We start from the raw sequence: 25,002 nt of genomic DNA, 5'->3' as shown, positions 1-25,002 counted from the left end.
TGCATTAGAAAGAAAAAGAGAAAGTCATTGAAGTACTTGACTAGGATCAGTTTTGTTGCTAACATATGTTCGATCCTAATTTTTGAGAAACATAATTAGTAGTATACAATTTCATATTCAAATAATTTCATGTATTTGAAACCATAAGATTGCATCAGGGTCACTTACTGAGCCGCGTAGCTCATATGTCTCTCGTTGTTTTTTTTCTTTTCAAATATATAGGGTGCTAGGAGTAGAGAGCTTGAAAATTTTTGGGTGGAGAAATTCATTTTGGATGTACAAATTTAGAGTTCTGTACTGCTTCATTTGAGAAAAATACTTTATAAATGAAATGACACTTTTGTTTATGTATTATTATTAATGAGGCTTCATATTATTGTGAGCAGTAGCTTTCCGGTAGCACGGCTGGTGTCACGGGCCTAATTCGGGGCGCGACAAGTTTGGCTTGGAAGTCTCATCATTTTAAATATGGGTCTAAGTTCTTATTAATCTAAGATGCTTGAGACCTCAATATGGTTTTGATTCTACAAAAAATTATATTAAAAAAGTTTTGAGGCCCTAATCCACCTTAAGTAAGTGCATATTGGTCAGTGCATTCCAAATTGGAAGCTGTGCTGGATAACTTTCTGAATTTTTGGTGGATTAGCTCATGTTGGAACCCTTAAGGGAGTAATTAGTTATAAGGACCCCAAAGGAACAACCAGAACTAGCATATAGTAAGTACGATACCATGTTTAGTAATTTAAAAAAATTAGATAACATTATAAGAAATAATTATTATGATTTTGAGTAAAGGATAAAATATCAAATAAAAATAATAAAATATTCATAAATAAAAGTAAAATAGAAAGGCATGGATTCTATAAGTTCATCTTAATAAATAAATAGAGAGGATAAAGATTCAGATTAAATTAATTACTTCTTATTCTACAAAATTGCATGCATGGCAACAACCTTTTTCTACCTAAATATATGCCTAAATGCATCGAGATATATTAACAAAAAGTTAATCCAAAGACTACCTTTTAAATGCATACAACCAATTTTATGGTGAGAGTTTGGTTTATTTGTTAGAGTTCTTGAGAATAAAATTTCTGCATGATGGAGTACCACTAGAATGACCCAAATAACATTGGAATAAAATATTTGAAGCTGACGATGAAATTGCATGGGCTCCATATCGTACTATGGATGCATTCGGAGATATAACTTGACAGTCAAGATTCTTGGTGGTTCAACCCATGTGGAGCTAAAAGAAAAGTCTATATAGAACAGCCCAGAGGCATAGGTCATTCCTTCATCAGCCTCGAATCACCAGATTTGCTAAAAGTGCACAACTACTTGAAATCTGCAAAGAAAAGAAATTGAATTCCTTATCAACTTCTTTTGATATCACTCAAATGGTTATGAATAAATCATAACCTTTTTTTTTATAAGAAAAAAAAATGCTAGAATAATCTAATAGCTAAATGCTGGAACAAATAACTTGACTTATCTTAGAAGATACCTCTTAGTCAATCATGCCCTCACAAGGATGAAGAAGGCCCATTTGGAGTCATCAACATTAATGAGAATCTAGGGGTTGCATGAGTGTAGGATGGAAGTTACTTGTCTTATTTAGTACCTTTTTATCCATGCCACAAATGATAGTAGAGGGCTCTTTCACTTAATGCAAAGCTTATACAACCAAACCTTTGGAGTACTGTTTCGCAATCCACAATAGCCCTAATTGCACAAAGGAAAATCTTAATTAACTCAAAAGCACATAAGAAAAAACTTATTGCTACCATAATATAAAAAAGTAAGAAAAATAAAATAATTGGATTGCAGTGCTTGCTTTCAGTTACGTCACCATAGCTATTGAAGCTTCTTTCAAGATCTCATCATTCGTGCTATATGAGAACCTTATAAGAAAGGAATATACGATACTGAGAGCTGCAAGATATATGAAAATCAACAAAAATTAAAAAGAAAATTAGATTGAAAGTCATATGGATACCTTCGATGGAGGGCTTTGACTTTGAGATTGACATGCATTGTATTGCTTGGTAAATGGATGGATTGAAAATATAGTTTCCTTAATCTCTTTTTTTTAAAGAACGAGAGAGAAAAGTTATAGTTTGGGTAATCAAATTACCAATTATTAGAAAAAACCATTGTCCACAATCTCTAACTAATGCCTATTACTAGTGGTCTCTAAGCAAAGAAGGGCACATAAGAGGCAGTGCCACTTATGCCATTAGAGGTAGTGACAACGACAAAGAATATAAGAGGGTGAGACAATGAGGAAAGGTGAGAAAGGATGGAGGAGAGGAGGTGGAGAATGTGGCTACCAAAAGAACGATAGATAACCACATCCCAAATAGGTGGGGATAGAGATTAGTTTGGTCTTTGATGAAAAAGGAAAAATGTGATCAGTTATAATATGATTGGTGAACATTTTACTTTCTTAAAAATTAAGTACCGAGATAAATATGGTGAACAAATTTCTTTTAAAAAAAAAGAGAAGACTGTGAGATTTTTATCTCATTACAAATTTAAAACTGATTTATCTTCATTAGAGATAGAGTAGTGTTTATTTGTTTATTTCTATTCCCAATCATCCTTGCCCACGAGGACGTCAATTAACTAACTAATCAAAGCAAATTACATCAACAAACAATCAAAGAAGAAAAAGTTGACCGAACTATTCAAAGTAATTTACATTTATAACTAAAGTTTTTTTTTTTTAAAACGGATGTATTATACATAGTAGGCATGATTATACTTCAAAAAATCAAAAAATAACAGTTCCCCTAACGGGTAAGTCCTCGCCCAGCCAATAACTAAAGCATTTACCGCGTCATTTCTTACGTTACTCGACCAAAATCTGAATGTCATCGGCCACAGCCACGGTTCTATATACACCCCCCCTATTGCTCAGGACACCCCCCAAAAATTAAAAAAAAATTAAATACTCTCTACACCCCCCATTTGCTAAGGACGCCCCTAAAAAATTAAAAATTCCTAAATTACCCCCCACCCTCCCACCCCCTCACCTAAATTGCTCTCTACACCCCCAAACCCCCCCCCCACCCCGCTCTTCCCCTCCAAAACACCTCGCCAACGCCCAAAACCCCCCCGTTCCCCCTTCTCCCTCTCGTCGCCGGCATTCTCCCGATCTCCGACCACCTCGCCGGCTTCTTCCGGAACCACCTCGCCGGCTTCTCCCAAAATTTTTTTTTTTCACGGTTCGTGCTCCGTTCGGCACTGGATCGCCGAACAAAAGGCTTCTGTTCGGCACTGTGCAGCCGAACAGATCTGTTCGGTTGAGGGTTGCCGAACAGAAGGCTTCTGTTCGGCACTGTTCAGCCGAACAGAAGCCTTTTGTTCGGCGATCCAGTGCCGAACGGAGCACGAACCGTGAAAAAAAAAAAATTTCGAAACAAGGTGGAACACGTACCTTTGCGGCCGATTCTTCGTCCCAAATCACTAGTTGCTTGTCCATGCTTCGAATGGGGCTTAAATCTCCTTCAAAGATCGCCTAAACGATGTAAATGGATCGAGGGGTTTAAGGGGGGTTTGAGGGGTGTTTTTTTTTTTTCTTTTTAAAACGAAACGGAGGAGGAGGAAGGGGGGTGTATGAGAAAATTTCAAGGGCAATATGGTAATTACACTAAAGGTTAGTTTGGGTTTTTTTTTTTGGTTTTTGGGGGGTGTCCTTAGCAATGGGGGGGGGGGGGTGTGTATAGAACCACCCCACGACAAATCCATGGACCTCATTTCAAAATAGTCAACTTGGGGGCTGGGGCCGATCAAAATCCCTCAAAAAAGGGTGGCCAATTAGATTTGCAATACACCGTCGTGATAAGCGTTAAATCGCAGCGGCGAGAGGACACCGCGAGAAACGAATCAACCCACAATCACATCAGACCGTCAAACAGGGAGCTTGGAATTCCTCCCACGGTCACGATGACCAAAAACAATGGCCAGGATCGCTTCTTCTCCGAGTTTCGGTGATCACAATACCTCGTTGTCCTACCTGATCTAAAGTCCGTCGAGAACGGGAGGGAGGGGGAGGGCGCGAAGGAGTCCGACCACGCGGGGGCGAAACAGAGCTGTCTATTAATGGCGTCGCCTCTCTCCCCTCCGGTCTCATCGAAACCCTAGGTTTTTTTTTTTTTCTTTTAGCGGCTGTAGCTACGGATTCTTCTACCCATCTCTCTTTGCTTCGCGCCGCCGAGGAGCTCGCCGCGATAGCTTTCTGGCCATGCGACGCTGGATCGCCACAATCTCCCTCTCGAGAGAGGAAACCCTAGCTTCACCGCGAAACCCTAGCCTATCTTGGTCATTCGAATCGGATTCCCGCGATGTCTGCCGAGTCCCATAGCCCCAGCACTAGGGGCCTTCTCTGCAATGCTGCAGCCGGCGCCTCAGCCGGTACTTTTTTTGGATTCTCGCCGTTTTATTTGATTCCTTGAGATTTTTAGGTTTTTTGAGGCGGACAACGGAATTTTTACGAGTTTATCGAAGTTATTTGTGTTTGATTTGGGTGATTTGGATAGGTGTTATTGCGGCTACTTTCGTTTGCCCGTTGGATGTGATCAAGACGAGGTTTCAGGTCCATGGATTGGCCTCTCTCAAGAACAGTAGTGTTAAAGGTATGACATTTGCCTTCTTATGCACTGCTCTTGTTTGTTTTATTGTTAAATGTTGTTTAAGAAGCGCTGCCGAGGTCTTGTCTGGTGTTTTGAAGGATGCTTGTCCTATCAAAATCCTTTTTAATTTTATTTTTCTTTGCTACGTGGATGATTTTTATTCTAGTTGCTTAATTCACAGGGGCACCAAACCATTTTTTAGATGTCGAACTGCTGTGCATTGATTCCTACGTCATCTCTATCTTGAATTTATGCATAGTTATTGTTAAAGTTAGTCAAGATTCTGAAATCTGTGTAATTATGTTAAAATTCATGATTGTAAAGATTTTTTTCCCCAATAATGTCACAGTTGTAAAATATCTTTTAAATGATAGGGTATCTTAAATATGGTCTTTTATTTCCTCATACCATAATTCTTGTATTCCTTTTTCTAAACTTGATGGGGGGCAAAATTGGTCGTCTTGCTCATAACATGGGACCACCCCATTCCGGCCAAGTAGACCTCGGCGTCGACCAAGCGGGACTTCGGTCCCGCTAAGAGCCAGTTCGACCTCGGACCTTGCCGAAGGCTAAGCCGATCTCGGTTAGATCTTTCTACTCCATCGACTTACAACGGCCTCTTCTGGAGTCTACAACGACGACCCACCTCGGCCAAGTTCGGGGCACCCTATACGACGACGCGCCTCGGCTCGAGCTCGAGGCGCCCTATCAAGTTGACTTCCAAGCCGAGGAGGCTAGACCGACCCCAGCGTCTGCCGAGCCGACCTCACCAAACATGTCACGGCCCCTAGGTCGGCCCGACCTCAGTACTCACCAAGCTCACTTCATCAAGTAAATGCTGCAGCCTCCAAGCGAGCCCGACCTCGCCCACGGCCGCATCCACATGCGCACCTACGCGCACCCCTACGCCCGCATATGTGGCCGTATATTATAACCCCACCGCGCCATGCTTTGCTTGCTGGCCACTCTACGACATGACGACCAAAGGCCATACCTTAGTGCCAAGGGCCATACCCTATTAACGCTCGCAACGCCATAGCGTGCGTAGAAATAGCTCAAAATCTGTGCCCCAAGCAAGCCGTGGCCACGCGCTACCTGGCCTTCGCCATTCCCTCCCATGATGAGGACCGGCCATAACTCCGCCACCTGGGCATCTCCACGGAGACTATAAATAGCTCCATCAGATAACGTCTAAGGACCTTTTGTTTGGCTGAACCAGTTAAGATTCACTATAACTTAAGCATCGGAGGGCTCTCACTGGAATCCCACCAGTGAGACTTTATGCAGATCCGCCGGCGCGCAAGAAGCAACGTTCTTCCTCCATCCCGATCGATAGCTCCCCCGACTCCTTCGGCGTGGTCACTCTTAGGCCAAATTTGAACCACAATATTTGGCGCTAGAAGAAGGGTCTGAGTCGTGATCATGAGATTGAGGAGCCACAGAGCTTCAAATACATCGAGTAGCCAGGCACTAACTTTCGGTAACTCGCTTCAAAGTCCACCCCTTGCAGCATCTGCACCGGCGGATCAAACTCCTCAGGTCCAGCCAGAGCAGTTTAATCTGCTCATCCAACAAGTTCAAACGCTTACTGCGGCCATTCAAGACCTGCAGCAGGCGGTAGCCCAGTCTACACCTCCTCTTTGCGGGCGCGAGCTCTCAGGACGACGCTCGCAACATCACTGCCCTGCCCCATGGCATATGATTGTTGACGAAAGGGAGTACGACCGACCAAGGAGTAGATCTTTCCGACTTGAGAGAAATCTTCCTTGGCCCAAGAGCCCGGCTCGCTCGAGGCCTCTCCTCCAGAAGTTCGGAAAATACACTCCCCTTACCTCTACCCGGGCCGAGATCCTTAAGAAGATCGAGGGTCAGGCTTACCTCCGACTACCACCAAGGATGCGACCGTTAGAGTCGCAGAAGCGATTGGGCAGATACTGCCGCTTCCACAAAGATCACGACCATGATACGGAGGACTATTACCAGCTCCGAGATGAGATCGAAGCACTTATCCGCTCCGCCGAGGTATGTTGGGTCGGTTTATTTGTGCTCAAGCCGACCAGGGGGAGCCCGGGGAATAGAGCCCAGAGCCGTGCGAGGGGCAGAACGACAACCGCCCCATTGCGGGCACCATCAATGCCGTAGCCATGTATCCCATGTGTTGGCGGCTCCTTGACTTCGGGAGCAGTGGCAAAGGCCTTATCTCCACCAGCCCGGGTCTAGCGGCTTGGGGCTCACAAGCTGCCACCTTTGAACGAAACTTTAGCTCCTCGAGGTTGGAACTCTGATCTCAAAAGTATATTATCAATGAAAATTGTCTTTTAGGCCTTTTTAAAAAAACGTCTCTGAAATGCTTTAATGGATTCGACACGGCTTGGTTGTTTCCATGGCACGAGCCCACAACTGCGACATAACGACGCTGAATATTATCGACGATGCGCCCCGACCCGAGCTCGGGGCACTAAATATTATCGACGATACGCCCCGACCCGAGCTCGGGGTGCCCTGTATTGTGTCGATCACGAAACAAAGAGCTCTCGCGACCGCAGGAGTATTCGACGACATTCAACGCCATTTGACGACGCACGGCGACCTCAACTAAGAGCTAAAGAAGCCCATCAACACAAGCGTCCTGATTTGAGCGGGGGCGTCCTGCAGAATATATTAAGAGTCGAAGAAGCCCATCTCCGAAGATGCTCCTCGACTCGAGCTCGGGGCGCCCTACGTTGTGTCGATCGCGAGCCAAATAGCTCCCGCGATCGCAGGTATTAAGAGCCGAAGAGGCCCATTGACCGCAGACGTCTTGATGTGAGTGGAGGCGCCCTGCAGAATCTATTAAGAGCCGAAGAGGCCCATCTTCGAAGACGCGCCCCAACCCAAGTTTGGGGCGCTCTGCGTTGTATCGATCGCAAGCCAAAGAGCTTCCGCGACCGCAGGTATTAAGAGCCAAAGAGGCCCATCGACCGCAGACGCCCTGATCTGAGTGGGGATGCCCTGCAGAATCTATTAAGAGCCGAAGAGGCTCATCTCCGAAGACGCGCCCCGACCTGAGCTCGGAGCGCCCTGCATTGTGTCGACCCGACCAGAGAGCTTCCGCGACCGCAGGTATTAAGAGCCGAAGAGGCCTATCGACCGTAGACGCCTTGATCTGAGCAGGGGTGCCCTGTAGAATCTATTAAGAGCCGAAGTGGCCCATCTCCGAAGATGCGCCCCGATCCGAGCTCGGGGCGTCCTGCGTTGTGTCGGTCGCGAGCCACAGAGCTCCTGCGACCGTAGGTATTAAGAGCCGAAGAGGCTCATCGATCACAAACGCCCTGATCTGAGTGGGGGCGCTCTGCAGAATCTATTAAGAGCCGAAGAGGCCCATCTCCAAAGACGCGCCTCGACCCAAGTTCGGAGCGCCCTGCGTTGTAACAATTGCGAGCCAAAGAGCTCCCGCGACCGCAAGTATTAAGAGCCGAAGAGGCCCATCGACCGCAAACGCCCTGATCTGAGTAGGGGCGCCCTGCAGAATCTATTAAGAGCCGAAGAGGCCCATCTCCGAAGACGCACCCCGATTCGAGCTCGAGGCGCCCTGCGTTGTGTCGATCGCGAGCCAAAGAGCTCCCGCGACCGTAGGTATTAAGAGCCGAAGAGGCCCATCGACCGCAGACGCCCTGATCTGAGTGGGGGCACCTTGCAGAATCTATTAAGAGCTGAAGAGGCCCATCTCCGAAGACGCGCCCCGACCCGAGCTCGGGGCGCTCTGCGTTGTGTCAACCGCGAGCCAAAGAGCTCCCGCGACTGCAGGTATTAAGAGCCGAAGAGGCCCATCAACCACAGACACCCTGATCTGAGTTGGGGCACCTTGCATTGTGTCGATCGCGAGCTAAAGAGCTCCCGCGACCGCAGGCATTAAGAGCCGAAAAGGCTTCGTCAATCGTTAGCAGAATAATGGCGTCTCGAGCCCGAGCTCGAGACGTCCTAAGGAGTCGACCGCGAGCCGACGAGACGACCTCAAGGAAAATTTAAAGGCGACCCGGCCTTAGATCGAGTGCCCAAGTTAAAGCTTACAAAGATCTACAAAAGCAAGAAGCCGTCGAATTTCACGACGACCTTCTACCTAGAAGGTCCCCTGGTATACTACAGTACGGAAGTTAGGGGAGGACCCTGAGCTCAGTTCTCGTGAAGGGCCCAAAGCAGGCCCAACGCCCGACCAGGATGCCCAAAATGCCCCAGCGGACAAGCTTGGTAGCAGCATGCCCTTCAACTTTGCGAGGTTATTTGGCAGCATAAAGGCTAAGCCAGCATCCAAGTAGTTCGGATTCTGTTGACCGAACACAAAAATCCATCACAAGACATGGCAAGATGAGCTCAAATTCAGACTTCAACAATGCAAATTACCAAAAAAGTGTATTTTATTGATGTTAAAAGGCCAAAAGCCGAGTACAAAAGAAGCCAACCTTGAAGTCGGCATGAATACAAAGGTAAACTACAAAGAGGCCTAAGTGGTCGACTTTACAAGAATAAAAGAAAATAAAAAATAGGCGGGAGAAAGCTCAGTTGGCTTGAGCGGCCTCCAACCCGACCTCAGCAGCGGCCTCCGACCCGACCACGGCAGCGATCTCCATCTCAACCTCAGCAGCAACCTCTGTCCCGGCCTCAGCGAGCTCTTTGCCAACTTTGCAAAGTTACCTGGCAGCATAGAGGCTAAGCCAGTACCTAAACTATGCAGTTCGGACCTTGCTAGCTAAATATAAAGCTCCAAGCGAAACGAGTTCAAATACTTTGTCAGATTTTAAAATGCAAAATGGTGAAGAAAATGCACTTTATTGATGTTGAAAGGCCAAAGGCCGAGTATAAAAGAAGCCGACCTTGAGGTCGAGCTAAATACAAAAAGGCCTAAGTGGCCGATCTAGCAAAAGCATAAGGGAAAAGAAAACAAGTAGAAAAGAATTGTCGGCTTGAGCAGCTTTTGATCTGACCTCAGTGGCGGCCTTTGCAGCGTCCTAGATCGTCACTCGGCGACGAGCTCGCACGCCTCGACAAGCTCGTTCGCTCCAGACATCATCCACCCTGGCATTGGCGGGCTGAGACGAAGCACATCTTGTAGCAGAAGCCCTTGGTCACGCCGGTGATGAGATTCTTCGACCTCTCCTCAGACCGAGCTTCATCCGATGCAACCACCTCGTTGTGTCGGGCTATCAGGGTCTTATTGCTGAAAATCATCTCTGCAACTTCTTACAACGAAGATGGCAGCCAGAAAAAAGAAGAAAACGGAGAAAAAGAAGAGGGCCGCCGGAAACTAGGAGCAGAGTTCGTCACAAAGTTCGCCGAGAAGGTCCAAAATACTCCGGAAGCCTTCCAGAAAGCTCGAGAGCGACGATGGCGGCCAGAAAGAAGAGAAGTAAGAAAAATCAAATAAGGGCCTTGGGGTCTCTCTAAGGTCTTATATAACCTACCTCAACGGCTCAGATCGGGTTAACCAAGCGGCCAAGTAGCCGGATCTCGCCGCGTGGCAGGTCCAGAAGCTCCCTCAGCGAATCTTTCTGGAACATAATATTAAAGGCCAAAACAGTCATGAGAGCCGCTTCGGAGAACGGGACATTAATGATTGACTCCTCGCGTTCCACCCAGCGATGCCTCGAAAAGAAGCGCGAACGCAACACTTCAAAGAGCTCTTGCAGCCGCTCCCGCTTCAATTGACGTGGCAGCCTGATCCACTCAAGCTCGGCTTGCAGTACTCGCCCTGAAGTAATCAGCCCCTAATTATGCAGTGTACCCAGCTTAGCGCGCACATCCTCATGAGCACTTGGTTATGACACAGAACGACCAACAACCTAGCTACTTTCTTCGCCCGAGCCAAAGAGCAACTCGATCTCGGAAGGCGGGGGCAAATGATGGGTGGCAAAATGGGTCGTCCTACTTACAACATGGGACCACCCCATTCCGGCCAAGTAAACCTTGGCGCCGACCAGACGGAACTTCGGTCCCACTAAGAGCCAGTCCGACCTCGGACCTTGCCGAAGGCCAAGCCGACCTCAGCCAGATCTCTCCACTACTCCGATCTACAACAGCCTTCTCTGGAGTCTACAACGACGATCCGCCCTGGCCAAGTTCAGGGCGCCCTATACAACAACGCACCCCGGCTCGAGCTCAGAGCGCCCTACCGAGTTGACCTTCGAGCCGAGGAGGCTAGGCCGACTCCAGCGTCTGCCGAGCCGACCTCACCAAACATGTCGCGGCCCCTAAGTCAGCCCAACCTCAGTACTCACCAAGCTGACTTCACCAAATAAATGTTGCAGGCTCTAAGCGAGCCCGACCTCGCCCACGGCCGCATCCACATGCACACCTACGCGCGCCCCTACGCCCGCATACGTAGCCGTACAATATAACCCCACCGCGCCATGCTTTGCTTGCTGGCCACTTTACGACATGATGACCAGGGGCCATACCTTGCTGCCAAGGGCCATATCCTGTTAACGCCCGCAACGCCATAGCGTACGCAGGAACAGCTCAAAACCTGTGCCCCAAGCAAGCCGTGGCCATGCGCTACCTGGCCTTCGCCATTTCCTCCCATGATGAGGATGGGCCATACCTCTGCCACCTGGGTACCTCCGCGGGGACTATAAATAGTCCCATCAGGTAACGGCTAAGGACCTTTTGTATGGCTGAACCAGCTAAGATCCACTCTAATTTAAGCATCGGGCTCTCATCGGAATCCCACCGGTGCGACTTTGTACAGGTCCGCCGACGCGCAGGAAGCGACGTCCTTCCTCCATCCCGACCAGTAGCTCCCCCGACTCCTCCGGCGTGGTCACCCTCGAGCCAAATTTGAACCACAACAAAACTACTGTTAAATTCTTCATGCCTCTATATAGAATTTGTTCATGAGTCGCAGAAAATGGGCATGTTCCTGGGAACTTTTCATGGATTTTGTGAGACCAAAAATAAAGAGCACAAATGGTTGATTCGTAATGTAAACTGGGTCACGAGGTTGTTAATGAGTTGTATGATATCTGGAATTTGTCAGGCAGTCTCTTATTACCCTATTGTTTGGATGGAAGTCACCCTTGAGGTAGCCAAGACATGGTTGTTTCCACAGTCTGAAAAAAAAGGACAATTTGAATCCCACCCAGTTTGATCACTAAGAAGAGGCTGTCATGGACCCATATTGGAAATTAGCATTATGTAATAACAGTCTCTTAAACAGTTGTTATCAAACAAAGAATGTAAGTATCAAGCAGTCAAGCTAATCTAGGTATCTATAATCAATCATTTGATTCTCTCCAAGAACCAGTGTGGATTTAATATTGTTTGAACTTGGTTTACTAGTAATCATAAACACCTAGCTGCTTGTTGATGCTTCTGCTTTATTGCTGTACATAGTTGTTGCTATGTATTGCAGTCTATTGCTAGTAATAGATCAAAGCTTGCTTTGATGCACATGGAGTTCTTGTCAAATAGTCATCTGCTTGTATCTGCTGCTTCTAGAAAGAAAAGAAGAGAAGAAAGAGCAGTTCAAAGGGAGGAGGGAAATTGTTTTGGGCCTTTGGCTGTCTAAAGGAATAGAAAAAAGGGTAAAGACAGAAGAATGGATACGAAGAAGACAATAAAACAAGTAAATTGAGGAGAAGGAGGTCCCAAGTCATAAAATCCTAAAAAAAGGATGAAAGGTTGAGGGTTATAAAAGAAGGAAAGAGACACTGAGCAAGGGGAAATGAGAAGGAAAACCAAGAGAACACAACAAAAGCCTCTCGAGATAGAAGAGATGGTGACGATGATTGATTTTCAACAATTAAATTTCACTTTGAAATGGAGGCAGGATCAATTGCATATTGCTCCCTTTGATTCCAAATGGCAGCACCAATGATCAGAACCACTTTTCTCTGATAGTACACACTCTATTGGATCAATTTTCTTCATTCCTTCTATTTCGAGAATTGGCAACATCATAATCTGAAAATTAGAACACATGTTTATCTTCAATTGCCCCTTTGTCTGGAAAATCAAGGGTGTGGATCAGAACAACTTCTTCAAGTCTGAGATTCTAGAATGCAACTTGATTTCTTCATGAAAGCCATACAAACAATGCATGATGGAGATCTATCTTGTCAAAGTTATTTCCTTCATATAAAAAACCAATTCATCTACCAATACACCTACTTTCATGGTTAGAGTGTTAATCAATTAATGCAGGACTTCCTCATCTTCATTGGCATGGAGTCAACCACTTATCAGTTTTTATTCGTAGTCTTGTGATATTTCTCTGTAGACTGGTATTTGACCTGTTCATGGGGGAAGTTGGTCCATGTGGGTTACTGCCAGCTAACTGATCCATGTGAATACATCATTTCCTTTATATTTCATCTAATGATTTTAAGAGGGTATCATATCTTCTCATCGCTTGTGTTGCTGAACCTATGAGACTGCCTCCTGATCGAAGGTTAAGAAGGAATTTTGTGTTACACCATGATATTGGACTTCATTCAAGCTTGAGTTTATTTATCTCATCTAATTACTCAATGTCTTGGATATTTGTTTCAGCTTGTAACTCTTGTAACTCTCAACATGCAGTGGTCAAAATGCATGGCTTTTCTTTTTTAGATGCATAAAACTTCTCATTTTTGTGCTCTGCCTTCAGAAAAGTTATTGTTTAACTTTTATTTCCAGGAAGTCTTATAATTGGGAGCCTGGAACAAATAGTTCGAAAGGAAGGTGTCCGTGGCATGTATCGTGGTCTTTCACCAACTGTGTTGGCATTGCTTCCCAACTGGGCTGTGAGTTTTCCGTTCTTTTCAACTCAGCATTATAAATTTATTGCTGCTTATCACTCTTTTGCTGTTAACCATCAAATGAATCTCTTGAATCTTGAAGAAAGAAGAATTCATGCTTGTAAATAATTGTGTTGGTCAAACAACTTCCAATTATTTTTTTTTCCACACTTTATGAATGTAAAGTGGACAGAATATACTTCTTTAGACTTCATGATATATGTATATATGCATTTATGTACGTATTTATGCATATGCAATATGTATGTGTCTACATATAGACATTTTTGTGTATATATATATATTTATACACGTGTATGACTTTGAGGGACATAGTTGAGCAGACTGATTTTCTTCTGCTTCATGCTTTTACATTTGTTAGAATTGACCTTGGACAGAAAACATGTTATTTCTAATAGCACCACCTTTGTTTTGCAAGTTTATAATACATATATTACTGTCTAACGTGCTCTTGAGAGATGACGATCAATCTAATTGGTGGCTAGTAGTATATCACCTACTGTGTCACTACCTACCTTGTTGGCAGCATCTTATTAGTAGGAGAAGATTCTGAGCAGGAAGAACTAGTCGGCGTTTCTATGCTTTTTAGAAGAGGATCTTGATACAATAGAATTTCATCCATCTAGAACCACTAAATTGGCGGACTGACACAACTTTTTAAGTGAGATTTTAATGTAATATCTGTTGCTATATTATTTATTTACTAAATCTCCACTCAAAGAGCATTGGCCTTTCTCAGATCTAAGAGTTTAACTGGCTTCAGTTGTGACTTGAGTTTAGCCCATCAATGACTTATCTTATTATTTGGCTGGTAAATCATTAGTTAATGCTCTTTATTATAATTTTCTTTGATATGGATCATTTTACAGGGTAGATAAATTCACATTTCAGGCGTTCCAATTGTAAACCCTCCTTTGATAGTGTATAACCCGGGTTTATTGCCCTACCTTAATATCCTGCTACAACATTTTTTATAGCTATTCTTTATTTCTTTGATTGCCTAAGTAGCAAAATTAAATTGAAGAAAGGCGATAAACAGTGCTTTGCAAAGGTCAAGCACATTCTTTTTTAATTTTGTGCCCTTTGATGAGTGGTAATTTGAATTAGATATATGCATAATTCATGATTGTGGTCATCTAAATGTTCATAACATAAAAATATATAAGGTTTGCCGTACCGGTCGGTGTCGGTGCGTACCGACTGTACTGTACCATATCGGTACCAAATTGATATGTGGCATAGAGGATGTATTGACAATCGGTACCCTGAACTAGATGCCATACTAGACGTACCGATACTGCAATAGGATGGTATTGGTATGAGGTCCGATACTGAGATGGCGAACCTTGAAAATATGTGTATATTTTGTTTTTGAGGTTGCAGTATTTTTCTCCTTTGAGCACATAACTTGAGGATGCATGTATTCCTTTCGAGTTTGCAATCTTTTTCTCCGTTGAGCATATGTCCCCGGAAGCATACTCATTGGATACTTTCATTTTTACTAGGCTAATTTAGTAATAGATAATTTTCTTCTGGTTTAATTTAGAATTCCGGAAAGGAATCTCTTAACTCTTTGTTTCTCTCCCCTACCCTTCTCTGTTCTCTTTGTGTGATTTAATCATTTGCTTTAAATTTTTCAGGTTTACTTTACTGTCTATGAGCAACTCAAAAGCTTGCTTTGTTCAGATGGTCAGTGCATATAATTCTCCTCTGGGTGGCAATGAACAAAGAAGCTGTTAAAAATGATTTACAAGATACTGGCATGCTGATGTTTTATTAAATAATTTTTTTCACAGATGGAAGCCATCAACTCTCTGTAGGTCACAATATGATAGCTGCTTCTGGTGCTGGAGCTGCAACAACCATTGCCACCAATCCACTTTGGGTTGTCAAGACAAGATTTCAAGTATGTCATGCATGGGTCGGAATAATTTCTGTGATACGATGTCATAATTGAAATAAGCACATAATATTCTATTATCAGAACTACTAACATTAATCCACTCTGGGTTTTTAAGGCCGGACCCCAAGTATGTCACACATAATGGACTTACATCTTTTGGGAGTTACAACCAAATTTCAACTATGCAGCTACTTTTTTCATCTTTTTTCAGAAAAACTTTTTTTTGATACTTCTTTGGTTGCATTTTCTGTTCTATATTTTGTATAGTTGAAAATTATTGTTAGTTGTTATACATAATGATCCTCTTTTTAATGTTTCCTTGTTTTTGGGCCATATCTTCAAGACCCAAGTGTTCTTCAAGACTTACCTCTGAAGGATTATTGTTGTTTGGGTCCTCTTGTGCTGGCTGATGAATATAGTGGCTTTGCAACTCGCATGTCAAATAATTCAGTCCTGCAGTCCTCTCTCTTCCCCCTCCTGCAGCTTTCTTCCTTCAGTTCTTTGTAATGCGAAAACTTCACATTGTGAGGGTGGTAAAAGTATGAAGAATTTTGGTTGGTTATTTATGAAGGCTGAGTTTGCTCATAGATGCTAAAGTGCTAAATTGCATGTTGGTGCATGATGTTTTATGTGCTAACAAGTTCCTTAATGGTGGGGCTAGGATTTCTCCTTGGGTAGGCAACATTAGCAAATAATTTGTAATGCATTTCAAATTCTCAATAAATATCAAACAGGAGAAACAAAATTAATGATGAAACAATGGAAAAAGGAGCATTAAACACATTTGTGAAACAAAACAAATACGAAGTTAGATAAAAGAAGGTAACTAGAAAAAGCAGTTAGATAAGTATCACTCTCGTACACACCTCTTTTTAATAGCATCAATGAATTCAATACAAAGGATGTACAATTGAGCTATATAAATGATCCATATCAGGTATTTAAATGCTTAAACACATTGAGATGCAATTAAGCTGCAATGAAATGATCTTTCAAAATACTAGGAGTTTAGAACTTATTCTTCATCTAAAGATGTGGTTGCTAGGTGCTAGGATGCTGTTCATAAGAAGGTAAAGGTAAATGTGACACTTGAACTTGAGGTGCTTAATCACCTTGCAGACAATGTGTTGGGAGTATTAATGTTCTCACAGTAAGGCTAGTGTTGCGCCAGTGTTCTAGAGGTAGACAATCAAATAATTGAAGCTAAAGTTGCTTGCTCACAGCATGGAGACTTGTGTGCAAGTCATGATGTTCCACACAAAATTTGGTAGCATGAAAGCTCTTTGGTGAAGGCGATTTTTGCGTTGTAGTACTCGAGTAGAAATGTTGATTTGCTTCAAATGAATTTATGATAAGCTATATGATTAAATTGAAAAGGTCATGTTTGTTAAGGTTGCAAAGCATTGGACTACAAACTTGAGGTGAAGATGGGGCATGACGAATAAAGTTGGTTGATACCATTGCGAGTCTGAGGGCTAGAACTTCAAGACTCAAAGTTAATTGTGGTCTATGAAGCGCGGACATGGATACAGGATATGGCATGATATGGATACAGTGATAGAACAAATCTTAAAAAGTAGCCTACAATAAATATGACTAGGATATCTCAAGGAATAAACATGCATATATATATATATATATATATATATACATACATATTTATACCTATATGTATTATATACATACATGCATGCATAGTATGTAAAAACATTCATAAAATATAGTAAGCTATCAAAATAATATAGTCCATATCTTACACAATAACATTAACTTTTACAAGCTCATTGTTAATCATTGCTCAATAGACCATATTTCATGCTTTTTAATATTAATATCCATATCATGGTCGGCGGAACCATCCCGAACCGCTCAGTTTGGAAAGTTCCGAGCCATACTAGTAGCGGACCAGGACGGTTCCGGCAACGACAACGAGACCGGCGACAGAGGGGGAGAAGGAAAAAAAGAAAAAGAGAAAAAGCGGGGGAGGGAGGGAGTGGGAGAGGAAGAGAGGAAGGTGGAGGCCGGGGAGCTGCCGTGCAGAGGAGGTGGAGGCCGAGGAGCCACGGAAGAGGGTCCGGAGGGGGCTCTTTTTATTTTTGCGACTTTTAAGTGAAAGTTGGCAAATTCATTGCCTCTGCCTCCTCCATGCGGCGGCTCTCCTGCCTCCGCCTCCTCCAAGCGGTGGCTCTGTAGCCCTCTGTTGGCTCTCCGTCGGCCTCCTCCTCTCTCTTTTTCTCTCTTCCGTTCTTCCTCTCTCCCACCTCTTCTATTGTATCGATACAGGTTCAGCACGGCGCGGCATGGGCCCATACTGACCCATGCCACCAGGCAACTGGTCCGGGGCTCGGTACCGGTACACCAGGCATTGATTCTTATGCTACAAATTGATCCTCATTTCTCTTTTTGAGGTATTAGGTAAGTACCCAAAGTGTATTTAGGAAGTATTTAAATTTTTTTTAATTTTGAAAAATAGAATATATAATATAAGTATTAGATATGTATCCAAGAAGTATCTGATGAGCATTATCAAGGTTCGCTGTCTCTAGCACAGTATCAGTACGGTACAAAATTTTTTTGGTATACCGAGTGTTGGTATGCTACCTGTATCAAATACTGATGCCAAACTGGTATAGTATCCTCCATACCGCCTGGTTCGGACCGGCACAACATACCATGAGTATCATTGTTCAATAAAGTTACGAGATAGATACAACATGTGATTTGAAGTATCTGTCCTTCTTAGGCGGTGGCTTAGATGGGAGCATGTGGGTGCCACATGGTCCAAAGCATTAAATTAGTATTACCATGGAATGTGACTTGTAAGGTATTTGTTGCAAAAATGAAATAAGTTCATGGTAGAGCTATAGAGGTGTGGGTGGTGCTTTTTGAAGAAGAGCATAAAAAAAGGAGGATCCTGTAAAATGCTTGAAGAGTTTGTGATTATAGGAGTTTTGAGGATTCAAAGCTGATTGCTAGGGGCACATGGAAAAGTAACAAGTCAGGTCAAGCTTGGAATAGAATTCACACACAAGATATCATATATAACGTTGCAACTAATATAGTTGGCGAACTTGAGCCAGGTTAGGAAGTTAATACATGTTGGCATCTCTTATTTTGAAAATCAAGAATGAAGCCTTGAAAGAGTTCAAGGAGTGCCATTTTGTTTAGGATGGAATATTATTAATTTTGTGGATAGGATTGCTTGATTTAGAGACTATCGAGCTTTGCTAGTTCCTTATTTTGTACAATACTAGAATACACACATTTTTTGTTTGAGTTAATTGTGGTTTTGACAGATGGGGATCTTGTGGTTTGAAAAAGGATTCAAGTGACCAAGTTGGAAGGGTTCTAACTTAAGGAAGCCATCTAGCCTGTTAATTAGTTGTGGTGATAAATAGGAGTTATTGGTAGAGTATAGGATGGATGTTAAGGTCTTCGAGTGTGGGAGTTTTTTGGGACCGACATGTGCAGGTATAACAGAAAATAGTAATAAGGGCCTCTTGATACCAGCTTTTCGTTGTGAGAATTTGGGTAGCCCATTTATATTCTTATAGAGTGCCTTGGGGGGCAAAGGGGTAAATGCTATCAAACAAAAGGGCCTTGATCTTCGTTGATGGTAGAAATGAGCAATACTATGATGCATCTGTAGGTTGGACTTTACATGCCTAAGTGTTCATCCATTGAGGAGTGCTCAAATGATTTTTGCCTAGATGAGTTAGCTAAATCCATGCGAGGAGTTTTGAGGTTGCATTTGGGGTATCTATTTGGATATTTTTAATGAATGTACAAGCATTAGGAGAAAATTAAGCAAAGATTTGGCCTAGCTTAATGCAAGTCTTGCTAAAACTGTTGTATTTACTTGATGTGGCAAATTTTGGCTCATGATATGGCACTTGCACCTTTGGTTGAGCAAGAAGGGACAAGCAAAGAAGTGTTAGGATGGTAATTTTGTTAAGGCATGCAAATTGTGTGCTAGATGTCGCAAGTATCTTTTAGGTAGGAAAGTCTTGAGAATGCTCAGGTTGTGGTACCATGGTGGGCTTGAATATTCATAATTGCTTTTATGCACTGTCGATGCTACAAGGCATGTTCCTCATGTTTTGTGCTTGGTGAGATATGTATAGCGCTCTTTGAGGAGTCACAAAACATGCAACACCTAGCTGCTTGTGATGTGGTTTTGTTGCGCCTTCTGAGTAACAACAATGTAGATGTGTCTTTAAATATCATGTGGTTCCATGTTGGCTTTGGAGGTGATTGGATTGATGATCTATAATGTGACTTGACTAACAATGTGTCAACAGCACAATGGAGAACGGTGGCATAAGAATATGATGTACTTCTACAGAGGTGGTGCAATTTATTAATATTAGATTTGTGGGGCAAGACTCTGTACTTAGTTGTAGAACACTGTTGGATCTTGTGATATGGAGGCGGGCAGCCCCTTCAACCTTCTAACGATACTGCACCTGCAGGTTTTGATTCTGGTTTTGGCATTTAAAATCATAGATGAGCCTATTTCATTACCTCTTTTTTCATCCCCTAAGCATTATTGGGCCACAATAACCTAGATTTCTTTTACTCTTTCGCTCATACTTCCCCCTTCTATGGCCCCCTTTCTCTCTCTTTCCATTTGTACATGATATTTGGCATCTTTAGGCTTCATCTTGGCAGATATCATGCAATATTTTTTGAGTGTTATTCTTTTCCATATACAGTTGCAAAGCTGTTTCAGGCTTCATTAGAAGATTATTATCTTTAGGCATATCCAAGATTTTTACTAAAGGGCGAGCTTTGGTGCAACAGTTAGGTTGTTCCATTATGATTTAGGTGTCACAAGTTAAAAACACAAAAACAGCCTCGCCACATGTGGTGGTAAGGCTGCATAAATTTGACCCTTTTGGACCCTACAATGGTGGGAACCTCATCCGCTAGAATGCCTTTTTTTTATATCCAAGATTCCTGCTACTTTGTTAGCACTTGGAAGTTGAAATATGATTCATTCTTGTTTTAAGAACCATATACAAGTGATAGTTTAAAATGTACCATGCCATTTTTTTTTATTTTTTTCATCTTTTAATACAGAAACTGTTAATACCAGTGATTTCCTTTGAGGGAAGTTTAAACTAACTATTTATAAGATTTTTCCAGAAAACATTACAAGATTTATAATGTGGCATAGTTGCATGGTTTTCTAAAATCATGTGTTACCAGCCATCTTGGGGTCAAAAAGGCTTCATTTTGGTATTGACCTCTGCATGAAGCCAAAATTTGGTACCATGTCACAATGTTATAGTAGTTGCCGTGCTTTCACTGGGCTGGAAGTATACTGCTAGTGAGCAATTTCCAACAGCGGCTATATATCACTCTATACAGGCTGAATGAGGACTGAGGTATAGTCAACCCAGGCTAAACCATGAGGATTTTGAGAAGCAAAGCATTAATCTGCAACATCTATCAGTACTATTTTCTTGTATTAATGATCCTAAGCTGGATTGTTCTTTTTTGTAAGATCCACATTAAGATTACCTGGCTTTAGAGTAGTTGATTTTCTATAAATTATTTGCTGCCTTTCCCACAGACTCAAGGAATGAGAGGTGGGGTGGTGCCATACCAGGGTACGCTTAATGCTTTGAGGAGAATAGCCCATGAAGAAGGCATAAGGGGCCTGTACAGGTTTTGATTTTCCGAGGCATTATAATACATTTTTAATTGAATTGTCAATGTCTTTTTGACTGTATACTTATCTAATGTGGTGAACAGTGGTCTTGTGCCTGCATTGGCGGGAATCAGTCATGTTGCTATCCAGTTTCCTACATACGAAAAGATAAAAACCTACCTGGCCAAGCGAGGTACTACTTCATCATTACTTATAAATGGAAAAACGAATCCTTTTATTGCTTTTTTCTGCTAAAGAAAAGAAACTGCTTTGTCTCTTAATTTGCATACTTTACAATCTGTTGCATGCCTTGATAAATGCGGTTGTATCAGATAATACTACCATCAATTCACTCAGTGCTGGAGATGTTGCTGTTGCTTCATCTGTCTCTAAGATAGCTGCATCGACCTTGACATATCCACATGAGGTACTTACATCAAACGTTCAGTATTCCTTAGTTGATCAATTTTTAGGCATATCATATGCACGAAATGACTGCTGTCATAATTTAAAGGTGATAGTAATTATTATCCTTTTGTGCATTTCTGTGCACCATCTTAATTGAACATTTTTGGTTCATCCATTAATGCTAGGTGGTACGTTCAAGACTTCAAGAACAGGGATTTCATTCGGAAATGCGATATATGGGCGTAATTGACTGCATAAAGAAAGTACTTCAAGAAGAGGGTATTCCTGGTTTTTATCGTGGTTGTGCCACAAACCTGCTTCGAACCACTCCAGCAGCTGTAATTACATTCACCAGTTTTGAGATGATCCATAGATTCCTGATTACGTTATTCCCTCCTGAACAACATCCACATACACTCTAACTATAGATTATACCCGGTTTGGATCATTTGAAAGGGAGTATTCCAATAAATCAATCCACCAATTTGTTTTTCACTGTTCTTGACCTGCTACCCATTCATTTATGGGAAGGCATTATATCTTCCAGTTTTTACAGTATGATTGGATCACTACACTTGCATAGCTGGAAGTAAAATATGATTTGGGTACAGTGAAAGAAATCCACATGCTATCCAATCGACGAAAAGCTTTCTTCATTGAAGTAATACCATCATGTGGAGAAAGGTGTGCAAGGTTTGAGCGGTGACATTGTTCTTTTTTGGAAAACTGAAACAGATACTGCAACAGATTAATGATGATGACAACCGTTGAATATACATTAAAGCAGTTATTGAGGAATTCATTTACTGATATGACATCAGTTGCAATTTTCGCCTCAAGTACAGGTTGCTTCATTGCAAGCTAAGCTTGCTGGGCTTATTGTCTTCTGCACTACATTGTATTGGATTATTTACCACTACGGTGGTAAATCTGTGAACATGTCCATTGTATTAGTAATCAAAGTTAATTTTAATCTGGATCAAGCTGCTTTGTCTCAGCTAGGTAAGAGCTTGTGATTTGGCACACTGGAATTGTTGGATGTGGATGCATGGCATGGGATGCAATAATCAAACCGGATGGTTGTGTTTTTGCTCCACTACAGTCTATGAAAGTTTGATCCGCCAGTGGAGTTCCGTATGACATCATGCTTCCTGGAAAAATGTTTATTAGTTATTAATGATGCCTGGTTCCTACAAATCTTAGAGTTAAGCAATAGTTAATGGAATATTCGTGACATCTGAGCAAGTTGCAAGGTAATCCATGAGGGGAATATCTGTTTTTTGGCTTCTGCTTTTCCTTGAATCGGTCAGAGCCAGCTGATGTGCACTTCAAATGTGCAGTTCAAAAGGAAGGAGATGGGAGGGCTTGCCGATAGCCTGACCAGAAAGATTTCAGTCAATATTCAAAAAAGAAACAAATTGGAACGTCAAGCAGGAGTGTGAGTGTGTTGGGTTTTACTTACCATTATGACAAAAACAATGTCATTTGTTTGCCAATTTGAGCCCTTTCCCAGGATTCTTTGGAGTAAGATAATAGCTGTTACAATTTCTTTTATATGCTTTTATGATATAAAATAATGAAAAATAACTGTTTGTCATTAATCAAATAAAAAAACAAAACTTTTTAGCTGGTGTGGATGTTTGAATCAAATGTTATTTCATTTGATTGAACAGTGAAAGAATCACACAATAGTGGACACCATCTGGGAGAATTTGGCTTCAGCCCCAGATCAGCTTCGGGACATTTTATATTCAGATTCTTTTTTTTGCTAAGTTATATTCAGATTCTTCGAGTTGTATTTTTACCAGGATGATATGGCCCACCTGCTTTATCAAAAAAAAAAAAAAAATCACGTATCAGTAATTACAAAGAAATAACAACTAAATAATGAATATTATTTATCTACTCATATGCTAATATATGATAGCAAAGCCTCCCTTTAACCTCATTTCGGCCTCTGCTCCCAGGAAAAAAGAATAGGGAAAAGGTGTTGTATAGCCTCCTCCTTTCTTTTTTAATGTGTCATGATTTTTGAAAAAGGAAAAATCATGAGCAACAAAATCCGATACATGGCCTAGAACTCTGCACCTTCTCCTCGAGTCCAACAAACATTTCTCTAAAATATCATATTCAAAATTTAAAAACAAACAATTGTTCTATTGTAGCCAGATATCTCTAGATCTAGTATAATATAATGAAAGATAAATAAAGGCCTTCAAAACCATGTTTAAGGCTATTATGATGTTACAATTAAAATTTGCCGTCTTGGTACTGAACCTCATATCGGTGCTATACTAGTACTAAGTATAAGATCTTTGGTACGGTATAAAATTTGTTCAACGTAATCGGTTTGCTATCCATATCAGATATCAATACTGGACCGATACGCCTCATATTATCTAGTTCGAACTAGTAAAGCAAACCATAGTTACAATTATCATTATTTTCAACCTTCCACTAGATTGGCTCCAATCAAATAATCTGGGCGAGCTTTCGGCAGAAGCAATAGGCGTTCCATAAAATAATCGAACAGATATGTGAGTTGTCATGACCTAATATTTATTAGTTAAAATTCATGTGAAATCTTTGGTGCTTTAAGTTTTTTAAACCCCTGGTCAAAGGAGGAAACCAGTTTTTGCTAATGGCAGATCACCTGCTCTATATTTAAAAGCAAAAGGATAGGCCTGTTAACGAGCCGAGCCGAACCCGAGCCTCGGCTTATTTTGCAGAATCTCGAGCTCGGGCTCGGTACCGATTCTATATTAGGCTCGAGCTCATAATTGAAATGAGCTTTAAATTATTGACCAAATTATTGACAAAATTCACCAAACACAAATTATTGATTCATTCCGAAGTCAAAAATGAAGAAGAAACACAAACATACCCACAATTCTGATATCTGTTCTCTGATTTTCCTTCTACTTTCCAACAGCCAACAAAGCTCCAAAGATCACAGGGGAGAGGGAAAAGTTCACTCTTGGGAAGAAGAAGAAGAGATTATCTCAGCTAGGGCTGTGGATGAGCGACGAGTTCTGCGGGGAAAAGGCAGCTCAATAATGGAGGTGGTTTTGGAAGAGACAATGGCAGCACCAAAAAGGGAGGGGAGAGCAAAAGCTAGGACAGATGGAGAAAGAGGTGGGGAAGAAAGATATTCAAAGGTGGGCAGCAAGTTGGAAGAGGAAGATGGTTGGAGAGGAGGGGTAGGAGAGGGCCTTAGCCCTTGGGTTGGATGCAGGATTTCCAAGTGAGATCCAGATCTAACCGCTCACAGTTTCATCGATGGCGCGATCTCAATTGTCGGATCTCCAAGCCTCCCCTTATTTAGTAATCGGTGGGCAGTGTTAAATCACGAGATCTGTTTGATCTTGTGAGCTGTTCAGACTCGAGCTTGAATTTAAATAAACTTCATTTTAGATTTGAACAACGAGCCGAGCTTTTACTGTATCGAGCCCAAGCTAAATTCGAGCAACTCGACTTGTTAACGGTTCTACATATGGTACTACGTGAGGCCTACATGCGGATACGGGATACTACATGCTCGGGTGCCACCTAGCGGCCGTATATAATTTTACCCAGGCGTAGTTAATTCAAACCCCTGTTGACTTGTACCATAGATCTTAAGCCTGG

The 25,002-nt window shown here is 42.3% G+C and overlaps 1 protein-coding gene and 1 long non-coding RNA gene across 4 annotated transcripts; one reads left to right on the top strand and one right to left on the bottom strand.

Annotated features, from left to right (window-relative positions):
* The first annotated feature begins 4,027 nt into the window (after positions 1-4,027).
* LOC103720027 (nicotinamide adenine dinucleotide transporter 1, chloroplastic-like) lies at positions 4,028-22,350 on the top strand. Its single transcript, XM_008809542.4, has 9 exons — positions 4,028-4,419; positions 4,545-4,640; positions 13,287-13,393; positions 15,049-15,097; positions 15,205-15,314; positions 20,890-20,984; positions 21,072-21,160; positions 21,300-21,394; positions 21,561-22,350. Exons 1-9 carry the CDS (start codon positions 4,350-4,352, stop codon positions 21,795-21,797), a joined length of 948 nt encoding a protein of 315 aa, XP_008807764.1. The 5' UTR covers positions 4,028-4,349; the 3' UTR covers positions 21,798-22,350.
* A 125-nt stretch (positions 22,351-22,475) lies between these two features.
* LOC120108415 lies at positions 22,476-24,737 on the bottom strand. Of its 3 annotated transcripts, XR_005509780.1 has the most exons (3): positions 24,260-24,716; positions 22,838-23,198; positions 22,476-22,751 (listed from the first exon to the last, which is right to left on the bottom strand). It is a non-coding gene; the product is annotated as an uncharacterized LOC120108415 (long non-coding RNA). The 3 variants fall into 3 exon arrangements; XR_005509781.1 differs by having other exon boundaries at positions 22,476-23,201; positions 24,260-24,737; XR_005509779.1 differs by having other exon boundaries at positions 22,476-23,198; positions 24,260-24,737.
* Positions 24,738-25,002: the final 265 nt, after the last annotated feature.

The sequence above is a fragment of the Phoenix dactylifera genome, unplaced genomic scaffold (genome assembly GCF_009389715.1).
Source record: "Phoenix dactylifera cultivar Barhee BC4 unplaced genomic scaffold, palm_55x_up_171113_PBpolish2nd_filt_p 001324F, whole genome shotgun sequence".
NCBI classification, from domain to species: Eukaryota; Viridiplantae; Streptophyta; class Magnoliopsida; order Arecales; family Arecaceae; genus Phoenix; species Phoenix dactylifera.
This window is presented reverse-complemented; position numbering and strand designations above follow the sequence as displayed.